This window comes from Canis lupus, chromosome 15 (assembly GCF_011100685.1).
Source record: "Canis lupus familiaris isolate Mischka breed German Shepherd chromosome 15, alternate assembly UU_Cfam_GSD_1.0, whole genome shotgun sequence".
Lineage (NCBI taxonomy): Eukaryota > Metazoa > Chordata > Mammalia > Carnivora > Canidae > Canis > Canis lupus.
In genome coordinates this window covers 40,920,282-40,935,543 of record NC_049236.1, presented here as the reverse complement: position 1 = coordinate 40,935,543, position 15,262 = coordinate 40,920,282, and the positions used below count along the sequence as shown (strand labels likewise).

The window sequence follows — 15,262 nt, the reverse complement described above, 5'->3', positions numbered from 1 at the left end:
CTGACAACATGGAGCAAGCCATGTACATAGACTTCATTCCCAACTAGGTAAGAGCAGAAAATTACAAGCCAACCTCAATCATGAAAATGGACACAACACACTGTTGAAATCCAACAAAGCAATGTGCTTAAAAAGTGAATATTATCAGGATCCACTTGGGTTTATCACAGTAATGTAAGTTTGGTTTTACATTAGAAACACATATAAATCTTTCTCACCACATTAACAAGCGATTATTTCAATAGATATAAAAATAAAATGCAGCAGTCATTCGTGATTTAAAACAGAATGACAAAACAAAACAAATAAGCACACAAAAAACAGCGTACTACAAATAGAAGCTACATTTTCAAAAAAAGCAAACACCTAAATCCTTCATTTAGCATCATTGTTAGTAGAAGTCTTAGAAACGTTACCTTTAAGATAAGTAAGGATGTTCAATATTGATGCTTCTATTCATCTTTATATGAAACATTCTAGTGAGTACGGTCAGAAAAGAAAGCCAAAGAATTAAGAGACAAAAATGTCGTTATTTGCAGATGATATGATTATACAGCCCCAGCCTCTACAAACTATTAGAAGTAGTGTATTCTTATATCAGATTAATATCAGAAATCAATTGGATTTTTATATACCAGCAATTAGAACAAGATAACAACATGACTTATAATCTAATAACAGTGCAGACCCTGTGCAGAGAAAAAAAAAGGACTAACTTTATTGATTGATATTAACAAAGTTCTAAATAAATGAAGAATATGCTATATTCAAGAATAGGAAGACTGAAAAAAATTTTTTAAAAGATTAAAAAAAAAAAGAATAGGAAGACTCAATTTCCTCAAACTGAGCTACAGATTCAATGCAACGCCTATCAAAATCCAAGTTTTTTTTTTTTCCATGGGACTTGGAAAATGGATTCTAAAATTTACACGAGAAACAAAAGTTCAAGAATACACAGAATATTCCTGAAGAAAATAGATAAGGTATGAGACCTGCCCTATCAGATACCAAAGAGATAAGGCTGGAGTGATGAAAACTACAGTTTTGGCCAAGGAATAGCAGACTGGCCAGTGGAATAGGTTAAAGAAGCAAACTCAAAAACATGTAAAAAATGTTATATTATACAAACAGATACAGCTGTTGAAAGTTTGCACTATTCAATGAATTGGATTTCTCATGGGGCAAAAAAAGTAATTGGATCCGACCTTGACACCAGGCACAAAAAAATTGCCTCTAGATGAACAAAGGCTTAAAAAATAAAACCTTAAACCCTCTATATTTTTATGACTTCAGGATTAGGATATGTTTCTTTGAAAAGCTAAAGAAAGAGTCATAAAGATTAACATCCAGTATATATAAAGCCTCAAATACATCAACAAGAAACCTCCAATAGAAATCTTGAGAAAAAGAACATGCAGATGGCCAATAAGCCTAACAGGAGCATAATCTCATGAGTAACTGGAGTAAAATAAAGGCGGCCCGGAAGTCGTACCATCCTCTACCTGCTAGAATGGCAAAATGAAGAAACCTGCCCACGCCACGTGGTGAGTCCACCCAACGGCAGCCGCTCGCTCTGTCGGTGGGAGTGCACCTCGGAAGCCAGGGCTGCGTTACGTGTGGTCCAGTTTGCGACCTGGTGACGTCATACCTCGGGTCTCTGCAGACTTGGTCGTATATACCTGAGCTCCGAATTTCATAGGGCCGACGTTCAGACAGGCTGTGCTCCGACGCAGCCCACATGTGCCGGGCAAGAAAACCGATGAAGAAGGTGCGGGAGTCACAACAAAATCTGTGCAGTGAAGATGAAAGAGCTACGGATGCACTTAATGATGTAGATTCTCTGAGTGACATAATGTGAAGTAAAACGTGAGTGGCCGAGCATTACAAGGGATATGGTATCATATATGTATGCTAATATGACGTATATATTTTTACTATCACCCAAACACAAAACCAAGCGAGGTGAAGGACACATATATGTAGTAATAAAACTTAGAAAATAGGAGGGACGACGAATTACACAGAATTCCGGATAATTAAACAAAACAAAACAAAACAAAACCCACACATCTGAAAGGGGAATTCGGGGCGAGGATGGAATGGAAAGGCCTTCCTAAGGAAATTCCAAGGCTTCCAGTAAATTCTACTTCGCGAATTAGGTCGTGTGTTCATCATGTTTCGTGACTTACATATTCTGCAATTTTCAAATTAAATTTTAAGAATTAAAACTTAATCTAGAAAACCACACACGAACAGGCCTCCAGGACACCAAGCCTCCACAGGCCGCGGCCCGCAAGGCACTCTGGGGCAGCCGTCTCTTGGTCGGTTGCCCGCAGGGGCGGAGCCTGTGGCCTTCTATACGCACGCGCAGAGCCACCAGCCAATCAGCGACGCCCTCACTAACCAATCAGCGACGCCCTCGGGCGAGGCGAGCCTCGCTTTTCTCCCGCGTGAAGTCTAACTTTCCTCAGAAGCATCGTGGCGGCACAGCGCACGCTTCGAGGTAAGGGTCTGGAGCGGTTGGGACTGGGGTGGCGGGACGCCTCTCGGGAGACCAATTCCTGTGGTTTTGGCCATTGGGGACTTTTTTCAGGCGGGAGGAAGGGAGGACTTTGCCTCGCGCTCCCGTCCGAGGCTGCTTTTGATCCGTGAGGTAAATTTTTAGGGCCTCTGACAGGAAAATGAAGTCCGTGAACTTCCCTGAGGGCGGGGCTTCCTGCCGTCGAGTGACCGGTGGAATGCAGCGGGCAGAACCGGATCTGACTGGTCCCGACGGCTCAGGCCGGTTTCTGTGGGTGGGCTTTCGCCCGCCTGGCGTCGCTCGCTCATGCGCCCCCCCCCCCCCCAGAACGTGATGAACTAAGGGCTTTTCCTTTGTACCCCGTGTTCATGTTGTGAAAATCTTAGTCGGAATCGTTATTTCCCGCGGCACGGGGTGCGAACCGCCTTTATTTTAGATTTAATTTACCGTGAACTTACGGAGGGGCGTGCTGACGGGGTTAACCCCACCAACTATTCTACAGTTTCCCTTTGTGACGGAAGTGCACAGACTTGAATTTAGCGAGAATCTTGACAAAGGCGGGACTAAAATTCAGATCTCCCAGCCCCCAGAGGCGAACCCTCCATGGGTGGGTGTGTCGTTACCTCTGTTGATTTGGGGCCAACAAAATAAGTGAGGAGGGAACTCCTAGTAAAGTGTTTTTCGACTAAGATCTTTATTCGATAGCGCTGATTTTGAAATTTTAGCAGTTTACTTAAATGATGTCTTTGGATTCAGAAGGTTTGAGAGATTTATTTTTTAAAAGTCAGAAAACCTGTGACTATGGTGCCCTCTGGAAGAAAGCACACGGGGAAGTCTGGGAAGAAGTCCATGGAGGATCAGGTTATAAGAGCCTATGAGTTTGAGAAAGAAGATAAAAAAGATCTGAGAGGTTCCGAGGAGGATGTCCCTGAAGGTACGCAGTGTTTAAGGTGGTCGGGCAGTGACCATGCCCTGGCGGTGATCTGTTTGAGACGCACTACAGTTTAAACTTTAATAAAACTTTATTTGTAAAGCGTTTTCATGCACTTCTTATTTCTCATTTCAAGTTTGAAAAGCTTGTACAGGGACTTCTGGGTGGCTCAGTGGTTGAGTGTCTGCCTTTGGCTCAGGTCGTGATCCCAGGGTCCTGGGATTGAGTCCCGCATCGGGCTCCCTGCAGGGAGCCTGCTTCTGCCTCTGTCTTTGCCTCTCTTTGTGTCTCTCATGAATAAATAAAATCTATTTTTTTAAAAAATGAAAAGCTGCATACCATCTCTTGCCATTACAGTCACTATTCTCCAGATGCCTGCTTCATGAATATAGAATATACACATAACATTAATGAGCAAAAATAAAAACCTCACTTATGACATTAACATGGGAAGGCTTGCAGAATTGTTCCTATAAAATGGTCCCGAATCCCGATTTAATTCTATCTAAACTGCAGGGAAAGTGTGGTATTTACATGTCTGCTTTAAAAAGTTATGTTGGCAACAAAAGCCTAAAAGTACTCAAAATTAAGATATCACACCATAAAAAAGTACCAAAATGGAATACTTAGTTTCGAAATTTTTTTTTTTTTTTATTGTCAATGCAGGGAAGACTCCAGTAATTGATAAGCATGGGAAGAAAAGGACTTCAGCAGTATTTGAAGATGTGGGGTGATGTGTTCAAAATAATTTTTGCCTGTTACATAACGTACTTTAAGAAAAGTCTAGTTTGGTTGTGCAGTGAGTATTGTATGTAAATACATTGTACATACGGTATTTCAATCCTTAATGAGAAGTTTTTTGATGTAATTTCACAGGGGTGAAGTACAAAATATGCTGGAAAGATTTGGAGGTATGTTTTAGGAGATATTTGTCTTTTAAGATAATTATTTCAACAGTATAGCACCTAACTTATATAACAGGAAATGTTAATCAGTGGACTACAAGACTTACCACATAGATTTCCTTACTTAACCTTCTCCAGTTGTCCATAGGAAGAGTAAAAATGGTATTAACGGTGTTGAGGTAAGAATGGTGATTTTATTTTATACATGTGTGAATTTAATGGACTTTGGAATTTTAGAATAAAAATGGAAGGGGAAAATATCTACCCCTCTTTGTATGAACTTTCACAAACTCACAGACCAAGTGTTACAAACACACATATCTGTATGTTATGTTTTCATTTTCTCAATTTAGTTATTTTTTATGACATTCCTGTGTTCTTAGGAGGGGCAATATAAATTGAGCCCTTTAAAATCCCTTTTTATTGTTATTTTTTACATTATTACATTATGTAGTTGAGAAAGGTAACCCTGCTAGCTAGTAAGAGCTCTATAATCAGATAAGTTCATAAACTTTAAATGGTATATTAAATATCAGTTACCTTAACTCTGTTAGAGGATAGGTTTTTGTTTTTGTTTCTTGTTTTTTTGTTGTTGTTGTTTTGTTTTTTAAGATTTTATTTATTAGGGCACAAGCCAGGAAGGGGCAGAGGAAGTGGGAGAAGCAAACTCCCCATTGAGCAGGGAGCCCAACACAATGTGGGGCTAGATCCCAGGACCTGGAGATTGTGAACAGAGCTGAAACCAACACTTAACCAACTAAGCCACCCAGGTGCCCCAGGGGTAGCGGTCTTAAAAAGAGAGTCAATATTTGTTTGGCTCTTCTATATGGATTATTCAGTCAAGTGTTTCTTGAAACCTTTGCTCTATTTGGTGGTGGAAAAATGTTTGCTTTTTAATCTTTTAAATTTGTCATAGGTGGATATTGGAAATATAAAATATTTGTATAATACAGATCCATCATGATTAACTGAAAAATAACTATTGGCGGTAGAGCCATAGTTTAGCAAAGCATTTTTTGAGGTATTAAAAATTTTATAAAATACAGTGCTTAAAGATGTCCTATAAAAAGCTTCAGAAATCACTCTTACTCATTGAAACTAATATGTAACGCTGTGTTGATTATATTTCAATAAGAAATAAGTGTTCTTTTAATAAGTCCAGGGGAAAAAAGTTCCACAAAAGTATTTAAAAGATTTCATGAATGAATTTATCAATATATTTAAGATTTTTCTATGCTTGGTTTTTTATATTTTTTTGGTAAAAATTATATTTAAAAGTATCACAGACTTTTTTAAACTAATTTTCCTATTTAACTGTTTTTATTCTTTTTGGATTCTTTTTAAAAATAATTTTGCGTTTCATATGATGAGTTCTAGAAATAACTCATCTAAATGAGTTTCAGTTGGAGAGTATTTTACAAATTCAGAAAAATTTAGCCTTTATTAGTTTTTTCTTATGAAAAAGTTAAAGGTCTGTCTTTGAGACCCCCTTTTTTTCATGTTTAGCATTTTTCAGTCCTCTCTAAATTAAAAAATTAACCCTAGTTAGGAAAATCAAAATTGAGATACTAATAGCCGGAAATTTCCTTAGGAAAAAAAAAAAAAAACAGATAATCTTGCTTTTTAATATTGTACCAACTGTAGGATTTAATTTTAACCATCTTTCCAAAACTGTTGAAGCAATTATATCTCTATTTAATTTGAATATGTGGGAATAAAATAATTTTCAACATTAAGTTTTAATGGATATTTATTTTTAATAAAGCTGATATTAACAAGGCCCTTCTTGCAAAGAGAAAAAGACTAGAACTGTATACTAAGGCTTCTCTCAAAACCAGCAACCAGAAAATTGAACATGTTTGGAAAACTCAGCAAGAGCAAAGGTAAGGTTGTTGGTTTTTTCATAGCCACAAAATTTGTATCATTTCTTGGTACAAATTATGAAAAATACTATCATTTATTTATTGGAGTCTCTAGTAAAATACATATTTGGCTTGATTTTTCTTTAAGCCTGTTAGTCCTAAAACCTTACTCCTTCACAGACTTGAGATATATTTCTTAGAAATCAATGCAGGTTATAATTTTCTCCATTTAAATAACAACTGGTGTTTTTACCCTAAAGGTTATTTTTATTCTAGAAATACATTGAATAAAAAGTAAATGTCATATAAATTATTAGCTTTGTGATAGTTACCTGTTTTTAACATTGTAGAAAAAGATCAGTTTTATTGTAAATAATCTGTCTATTTTAGCTGAATTGACTTAATTCTTTTTTACAAAATCATTATACCAAAATGGGGAAAAACCAAGTGGTATATTTCTATTTAGACATCTTACATGATAAACACAATAATTTGACTTAATCTACTTATATTGGAACCTATATTCAGTTGGAGAAAAAAACTGCTTGGAAATGAAATGGACTTTTCTGAAAAATGTATATATAATAAAACTTCCATAGTTTCTGAGAACTAAAGCCTGTGAGAGGGCTTTTCTGTTGTTAGCTGGCTAGGAAAATCAGCATAAATCATAATTTTACTTTTTGGTTTCGTATTTGACAATTTAAGATGCCATTATTTTCTCTTTTAGTATTTATAAAGTATGTCATCAATTTTGTTTGGAATATTTTGATATAAAATATGAAAATATTCATTGTTATGTTTTATAGGCAGAAGCTTAACCAAGAATATTCTCAGCAGTTTGTGACTTTGTTTCAGCAGTGGGAAATGGATATGCAGAAAATTGAGGAACAAGAAGAAAAACTAGCTGTTAGTATCATGCTTAATTTTATAATCTATTATAACCGAGCGTCAAGTGGGAATGGAGACCTTAGCCATGTAGTAGATCTAGGACACTCGGCTGGGTTCCATTTCCCATACTGGCTATGTGTTTCAGTCCTGCTGAATGGTAAACCAGAGAACTCAGGCACATTTGTGAAAGCTATTGGCCTTTGCTTCCTATATTGGTTGTGATTCTTGCAGTTCTAAGTGACAAATTATCAAAGTACAAAAGAAGGATTATTTGTTTATATAAAAGAAGTTCAGGTGTAGTTTAGTTAGCTTCAGACATAGCTGGATGGATGTAAGGAAGGACTGCATATTATATAGTGTCATTTGGGCTCTGTCTGCGATTCTTAATAGGCTCTTTCAATGTGGTAAGCAAGATAGCTTCTTAAAATTTAGACTTACTACAAGTTTAGTAACCAGTGGACTGTTGTTTGTTTTTTTGTTTTTTGGGGTTTTTTTTGTTTTGTTTTGTTTTTGTTTTTGTTTTTCAATAGCTAGCAGAAAGAAAAGTCCTCTGGAGGAATATCACTGATAAAGTTTGGATCATTTGCCCATTCCTGAACCAGTCATTACGGTCAAAACATGGTTTACTCTTAATGGCCAGACTTGTGTTACATGCGCATCTCTGTGGGAGATGGAAGTGTGCTATACCTATATGTTATATAACTACAGTAACTATCCTGTTATTTTACTCTTTCATTTATAAAATTATCATGTATTTCTTATTTAAGAGTTAAGTACTATTCATATTAAATAATTTTAGGGGTTGGTTGATCAGCTCAGTTTTGGAAATGTTAATATGAAATACCCAAGGGGATGTGTTGAGTAGGCCCATTGGTATAGAAGTCTGGAGTTCTGGAAAAAAATAAGAGCTGAATGTGCAAAGTTGGGAATTCTCAACATAAAGACAGTAGTTAAGCCATAAGATGGATGATGAGACCACCAAGGAAGTGATTGTAAATGTAAAAGAGAGGCCTAAGGACTGATTTCTGGAATAAGTACTTCAGTGTTCAGAGTTCAGAGATATGAGGGAGAACCATAGGGTGGATTTGGCAATGTAAAGGTTGTTGATGTTCTTGATCAGAATGATTTTGGTAGAAAATGAGTGCAGAAACTTGATTAGGAGGAGTATAAAAGAATAGGAAATAGAGAAATGGGGTGGTAGCTTGAGCAAAAAAGGAATAATGTGTGGTTTTTGTTTAAGAATGAAGAAAGAGCAACATGTTTGCTGAGAAGAACAATCTTGAGGGGAAAAATAAGTAATGGAAAAGGGGGACAGTTGAATTCTTAAGAATGGTTGGAACATGTGAAAAAGTTGGGGGTAGCAGAGAACAAGGACAGTTCATCCTTAAAAACAGGAAAGAAGGTAAAGTATGTGAGCACAGATATAGGTGGGTAGGTAGAAATGATGATGGAGACTCAAAGTTCTCTTTGGATTGGGTTTCTTTAGTGAAATAATTAGGTTATTGGATGGTAGAAAACATGTTGCCTTTTGAGGTCAAATAAAACACTTTCCTGAGTGGATCAGTGAATGGACTAGGGAAATATAATTTCTAAGCAGCATTAAGGATCGAATTTAGGCCAGTGATCATGATTTCAAGTGAGACATGTTAGCATAATTGTGGGATTTTCGCTAGTCAGGACCAGCTATAGGGATGCAGGCAGAATTACTGGAGAGTTGAATTTTCCAGGATTGGAGTTTAGCCAGACAAGTGTGACAGCGTGAGAATTGGGCAGGATATATGAAAGGATGATTCACCATAGAATTTAAGCAGGATAGGAGGAAAATGACATGGGAATAGGGATAGGGGATGTGAAAATGAGTAAGATGAGTGGATTTTAGGTATGATAGAGATTACTGAATTATGGTACCAAGAGGTAACTAGCATGGTAGGCAGGTAGTGGTTGTGAATAGTGAGTTATATGGAGAAATAGCATGAATAATGAATGGTTAGACCTGAATTCTGGAAATTCACTCTTTGGAATCACATCCTGGTATCACCAAATGCTAGCTGTGAAACTGAAAAAATTATCTTGATGCCTGTTTCCTTATCTATGAAAGAGGAGTAATAATAACCTCATGGAGTTGTTTTGAGGATTAAATGAGTTCATATATAATATGTTTATTTAAAGAGTTCAGAGTAGTATCTAACACATAGTTAATGAGAAATTTTCTATTGTTTATACTGTGTAGAGGTTGTAGTTATTGGCAGTGACAAAATCTAGGGTATGAGCATGTACTGTGAATGGCTAAAGTAGAGTGGGGAACAAAAACTGTTGGTGAAAAGTGGTCCAAGGAACTGAAAGATAAGCATTGGAAAGATCATACAGGGGATCCATGGGTGGCTCAGTGGTTTGGCGCTTGCCTTTGGCCCGAGGCGTGATCTTGGAATCCCGGGATCGAGTCCCACGTCGGGCTCCCGGCATGGAGCCTGCTTCTCCCTCCTCTTGTGTCTCTGCCCCCCCCCCCATAAATAAATAAATAAATAAATAAATAAATAAGTAAATAAGTAAATAAGTAAATAAATAAATAAATAAATAACCTTTTTTTAAAAAAAAGTAAAGATCATACATGTTGATACTGAGAGCACCAAGAATTAAAACATATTTTGGTATTGTTGGGGCACCTGCATGGCTCAGTTGAGTAAACTTCCAACTATTGATTTCAGCTCAGGTCTTGATCTCAGGGTCATGAGTTCAAGCCCAACATTGGGCTCCACATTGGGCATGGAGCCTACATTAACAAAGCAAAACAATATATTTTGAGTATTGTTAAGTGTTGCTATTTTGTGACTGGTAGGATTATTACTGTTGTATATTAGTGGTGAGCTTGGTCATAGTAGTTAAAACTGTTGATAGAAAAACTATTCCTTTTAAATGTAACGTAGAATCACATTTTGCTAAATTTTAAATTTCACCCAAATTGTTATCACATATTTTTTTTTTGCTTGTATTTGTAGAACTTGTTTCGACAGCAACAAAAGATTTTTCAACAGTCTAGAATTGTTCAGAGCCAGAGACTGAAAACAGTTAGACAGCTATATGAGCAGTTCGTAAAGGTCTGTTTGTTGTATTTGGTTATGTAATACATTGTGTAATACATTGTTATATAACATTATATTTGAAAGCAGAAGATAGTATTTTTCTAAGTTTAAGGGAAAAAATTATATATTTTAAATTCTTTCCATTTTAAGTGTTAAATATATTTTTACTTTAGGATTCTAATGCTTTGTGGGGATTATTCAAAACAAGAAATGGTAAATTGGGAATTTTACCTAAATATACATAATGTGCATAAAATTCTTATTTTACTAATAAGAATAGTAATAGTAATAGTTCTGTCTTAACTGAAAATAAAAAGTCCATAAATCATTTCTAGGTAGTCTTTTACTTTGTATCTCCAGAATACAAAGTACTCAATTGAAAATGAGGAATATTTTTCATTTTCTAATATATATGTACGTTATGTCATATTTCTTGTTAGGATTACTGCAGTGACTAAAAATGGCTTTATATCCCATCTTACAAGAAATGGCTCAGATACATAATAGAACGAAAAACCCAGCTGATTAAAAACTTGTGCATCGAGAATTATCTGTTATGCATATTAACAAATTGTGGTTTGTGGCATTGACCTCTTATTCATGCAGATATGTACTTTTTAGTAACTATTTGTAGGAGTTCATTGGAATCCTGCACATACCTTTTTTTTTTTTTTTGGTGTCAGGATTCTGTTAATCTTGTGCAAATGTTAAAATGTCACCCTTTTAAAGTAAGTGGGATGCTCTGAATGAACTAGTAGTAGTTTTAAAAACTTTTCTATGTACATCAAAGTTATTTTTAAAAGTGTTTCCAATCAGCTTGCTCTAATGCTCCCTAAAAACCATTTAATCGGTGTGAAGATTGATAAAATACTAACAAAGATTTCTTTAAATCTTATAAATGTTACCACGTAGGGTAGGAACTTTAGTATTACGTTTGACTCCTCCATCTCCCTTATTGTTCATAGTAGGTCCTGTAGTTTTTACTCCTGCAGTGGTTCCTTCTTTTAATCCCCAGAACTACTCTCCTAATTTACAATCACATCATTCTTTGTTTATACTACTAAACCTCAACTCATTTCTCTTTTCCAAACTACTCTTCATAGGTCTGTCATATCTTCCTAAAACAGTTCTTCCCTCCTGAAAAAGTATTTCTCATTTTCAATTCAATTCTTAGATTTCAAGTCCCCTTCCATAATGTGATTCTTCTCTTTATGCTTCAGTTACTGCATTTGTTAGGTAACTCCCACCCCACCAGATAATTGCCTTCTCTGAACTCATTCATTGTGTACTTCTATGCATTTATCTGTGCTCTTGCTCTGAAATGTTTTTAATTACTTTTTCTTTTATATTACTCTTTTGCCAACTAAATTGGAATTAATCCCTATTTTCTACTACATAGCTATAACATGTTGCACTTCGTTCTTACTATTAAATTTTGGATTATTTTGTATGTATCTCCTTACTGGAGTAAGGGAGTAATCATATATTACTACTTTTTAATTTCTCCACAATACTTAATGTAGTACTTTTTATATAGTAGGAGTTAGGATCACTATTTGTTAGATGAGTAATAAAGATTTATATAACATAACTTGTTTTTCATAAATTGAAAGAAGAGGTAGATTACAGATCATTTTATTCTAATGAATTCACATCACATTGACTATTATAATAACATAATTACTTGATATTTAGAAAGCTTATTAGAAATTGTAAGTATTACAGCATTCCTTTTTTGTTCTATTTTGACCTTAGCAGCTCATTAACCCATTATTTTGAGCAAAGTATACTACTGTCATACCTCCTGTAATACTTGATCCATGTCTGATGGTTTTCTTCCTTTGTATTTTAGTTTCCACTATTAGAATATTTTCATTTGGCATAAATAATTCACATTATTTGAATAGTAGAAAGTTCCTACTATTGAAAATTAATTATATAAGTTTAGAATCTGAGATGAAAAGTGATGGTTTGTAACTGAACTAGCCTTTTGTGTTTTAGAATATGGAAGAGTTGGAGAAGAATCATGATAACCTACTTACTGGTGCGCAAAATGAACTTAAAAAAGAAATGTCTATGTTGCAAAAAAAAATTATGATGGAGACTGTAAGTCGTTACATTTTAAGTTGGAAAAATGAGGAGTAATGCAAGCATTGAAATATTTTATTTGGTGAAATATGTATAACACTTATCTAAAAATTAAACAAATGTTTAATATTTCCTTTCATGTAACAGCAGCAGCAAGAGATGGCAAGTGTTCGAAAGTCTCTTCAATCCATGTTATTCTGATGACTCTTTGAAGGAAGAACTTGAACCTAAGTAATATGATACAATTATAACATTAGCTAAGAGGCATGTAATTCTTTTAGAGTGGTTTAAAAATTCTAGTTTAAAATAATACATTGTGTTGTTAGCTTAAGTGCAAGACCTCTCTACTTGTTAACTTTCACATAAAGCTGAACAGTTATATGAATAGTAGCAATTCTTAAATTATTTATACCAAGTTTCCAGCTTTTTAATAGTATTAGTGTATTTTTCTCTTTAACACTTGTATATTAACTTTTAGCAATAAAGATGATTTAATTTCAGTTTTTGGCTTCAGTGTATTTGTATTAGTCCCAAAAGGTAGAAAGCTACAAAGCACAAGTTTAGAAGGTTACATTGTTCTTCTTTAAGAAAAAATATACAAAATTTATGTTATATGTACATTTTACTGTATATACTTAAGTTACACAGCCAGTACTAATTGAAAATAAGATTTCAAAAGAAAATTAATAAAATTATAAAATTTATTAAAAGCAACTTAAGTTTGTGTTCTGAAATAAACTGCTAAAAACTATTAAGAAAACTAAACAAGATATATAAAAGTTTTAAGACATGTATTTGTGAATATGTCATTTCCAGAAAGACGTCTAAATGCCATTTAATTAGGCTTGGTCCACAATTAAATGACACATGCCCTTAGTAATGACTGAAAGTATATCATTAACATACCTAATTACTTATGGTTTAAATATGTCACATTCGTCTTTAAAGTTAATTACCTAGAAAATATTTTGTTTTTCAGTTTTAAATTCAGTAAATATATGGAAGTTTGATTACATTCATTTTCAAACTTGAACACTTAACTTTATACCTTGTCACTAAAACTCTGCATTTTTTAAACACAGTAACATGAAACACTAGAGTCAATAGACTAAATTGTCTCAGCATTTGAAATATATCCGCTAAACTTTACTTTTTGCTGAAATTGCTTTCACTGAATCATTCAAAACAAAAAATAATGCCCATTAGGAGGAAAGAATTGATTTTTTCCCTCTTTTTTTCATGTTTTATATTCTGATTTTTGCCACTATAATCCACCTTTACCTTAGTTTCAAGGTTTTCCAAGTTTTAAAAAGCAAGTCCATAAGATAGTCCATGACTGTCTTTTTCTAACTATGATAAGTTATACAGGAAGAAATTAACCATTATAACATTAAGGAAACAGTTCCTAAATTTTGTGAAGGACTTTTAAGCCAAAGTGTATGTTGGAATATACATGTTAAGTACTATTTAAACCCCTAATAAAGTCCTATTTGAGCTTACTAATAGAGGCAAATAAGTACTCCAGAGTGGTTTCTGTGTACTTAATTCACATATTTTTTACTTTTAAGGAATATCAACTTTCACTATTTTTTCAATATGCCTTTTTATTACTTAAGGTGTAATGTGTGTTCATTACTCCTTTATTTTTTTAAAATTATTTCATCATAAGGCTATGGTCTACAGAACTTGGACAAAATTAAAAATAAGGTAAAATGGGTAATCTGAGTCACAAGTCATACTTTTAATGAGAGTGGAAAGATAATTTATAATGTATTTAGTGATGGGATAACTGATATTTACATTATCCAGATTTCCTCATGAGCCAATGTCTATTTGAGGTAACTGTGGCTGATATTCTAAAGGGAAGATATTTTTGCCATGTCGTTGTCACAAATTACTAATTTTCTTACATCAACTTTGCTTTGGCTATTTTTTTTTTATGTTTCATAAAAGGGGATCTTTTTAATGTCCACTTTTTTGTGACTGAAATTTTACTATCAAGGAATAATGTTTAAAGGTTCATTTGTTTTTCTGAACTGTGAGACACATTCCTTTTACTAAATATAAATTATAGAAAATTCTAGTAGCCCTTTTAAATTCTAGTTCCATTTCCTTTTTCCAACAGTAATTAACTCCTTTGAAAAATAGCTAAAAAAATCATTTCTTATAACATCATTTGACTCCGTAATTACAATCCATGCACTTATGCAGTATTATGAACTCATCAATTATTAGCAATTGAAGTAATAAGCATCACCCTTAAGATGGCTAAAATCCTCTAAGCCCTCCATTTTTATGTAATCCTTTAGCAATTAAAATCCCAAGTATCTGATAAAGATTTTTGAGACAGGTTTTTAGAACCACAATGGTTTACTTTCGTGTCCTCAAAATTTGATTTTGTTTCTAATTTATAGATTGTAATATCCTGATAATACCTGTGATCAATAATGTTGATAGGCAATGAGGGCTTCACAACTGAAATAAACATAATGGAATCTACAGGACTTAATGTTCTATAGTCAAATATAACCTTATTTATTGTATACTAGCCTCCTGCAAAGGGGAATTTCCTTCACTCATAGGTTCCCCTAACTGCTCCTCTTTTCCTTGGGCTATTAGTCAATATGCTTGTGAACCTGTTCGGGTGCTTCATGATATGAAGTCTTGAAGATATTTAGATGAAGGTGTCTTGAAATTTGCAGGCACAAAGCACTAAAATACATCATCATATCAAATGAAGAAATGACCTTTAGAAGCAAAAAAAAAAAAAAATATTACAGTCTATCTTTTCTGAAGCAGCAATTTTTTTTGTCTACCCCCCCGCCCCCCGGCAAGATCTCAAACCTTAACCTAAACTTCTTCAATGAAAATACAGTATTTTAGAGTACTTTCATATATTTCATATTTGGATCTCCCTATAATCCTTTGGAACATGCAGAGTATGTCACAGTTATAAGTACTGAGGCTCAGAATGGTAAACGGCCTAG

General features: G+C 34.4%; 3 protein-coding genes across 28 annotated transcripts in view; 1 reads left to right on the top strand and 2 right to left on the bottom strand.

The window, feature by feature from the left end:
• Positions 1-2,330, bottom strand: part of LOC119868007 — a 32,787-nt gene extending 30,457 nt beyond the window's left edge. For 7 of the 22 annotated variants that reach the window (XR_005370695.1, XR_005370694.1, XR_005370687.1 and 4 more), the window contains exon 1: positions 1,503-1,641. Coding sequence is in view for 7 of the 22 variants with exons in the window: in XM_038558843.1 (XP_038414771.1) it covers positions 1,680-1,697 (18 nt within the window). In the remaining 15 variants the exon portion in view is untranslated. The other 15 variants (XR_005370685.1, XM_038558833.1, XM_038558835.1 and 12 more) reach the window with 12 other exon arrangements.
• Positions 2,331-2,350: 20 nt separating this feature from the next.
• SYCP3 (synaptonemal complex protein 3) lies at positions 2,351-12,775 on the top strand. Of its 3 annotated transcripts, none has more exons than XM_038558831.1 (9): positions 2,351-2,503; positions 3,310-3,455; positions 4,119-4,182; positions 4,329-4,363; positions 6,123-6,240; positions 7,026-7,125; positions 10,104-10,202; positions 12,189-12,293; positions 12,423-12,775. In XM_038558831.1, the coding sequence occupies exons 2-9, from the start codon at positions 3,323-3,325 to the stop codon at positions 12,474-12,476; spliced, it is 708 nt and encodes a 235-aa protein (XP_038414759.1). In that variant the 5' UTR covers positions 2,351-2,503; positions 3,310-3,322; the 3' UTR covers positions 12,477-12,775. The 3 variants fall into 3 exon arrangements, with proteins under 3 accessions (XP_038414759.1, XP_038414758.1, XP_038414760.1); XM_038558830.1 differs by having other exon boundaries at positions 2,352-2,503; positions 3,306-3,455; XM_038558832.1 differs by lacking the exons at positions 4,119-4,182; positions 4,329-4,363 and having other exon boundaries at positions 2,352-2,503; positions 3,306-3,455.
• CHPT1 (choline phosphotransferase 1) overlaps positions 9,233-15,262 on the bottom strand; it is a 31,972-nt gene continuing 25,942 nt past the window's right edge. The window contains exons 8-9 of one of the 3 annotated variants that reach the window (XM_038558828.1): positions 14,912-15,022; positions 9,233-9,599 (exon numbers count right to left, since the gene is read on the bottom strand). In XM_038558828.1, the coding sequence (XP_038414756.1) occupies positions 9,366-9,599; positions 14,912-15,022 (345 nt within the window). In that variant the 3' untranslated portion in view covers positions 9,233-9,365. Of the gene's footprint in view, positions 9,600-12,306; positions 12,503-14,825; positions 15,023-15,262 lie in introns of those variants that run through there. The other 2 variants (XR_005370683.1, XM_038558829.1) reach the window with 2 other exon arrangements.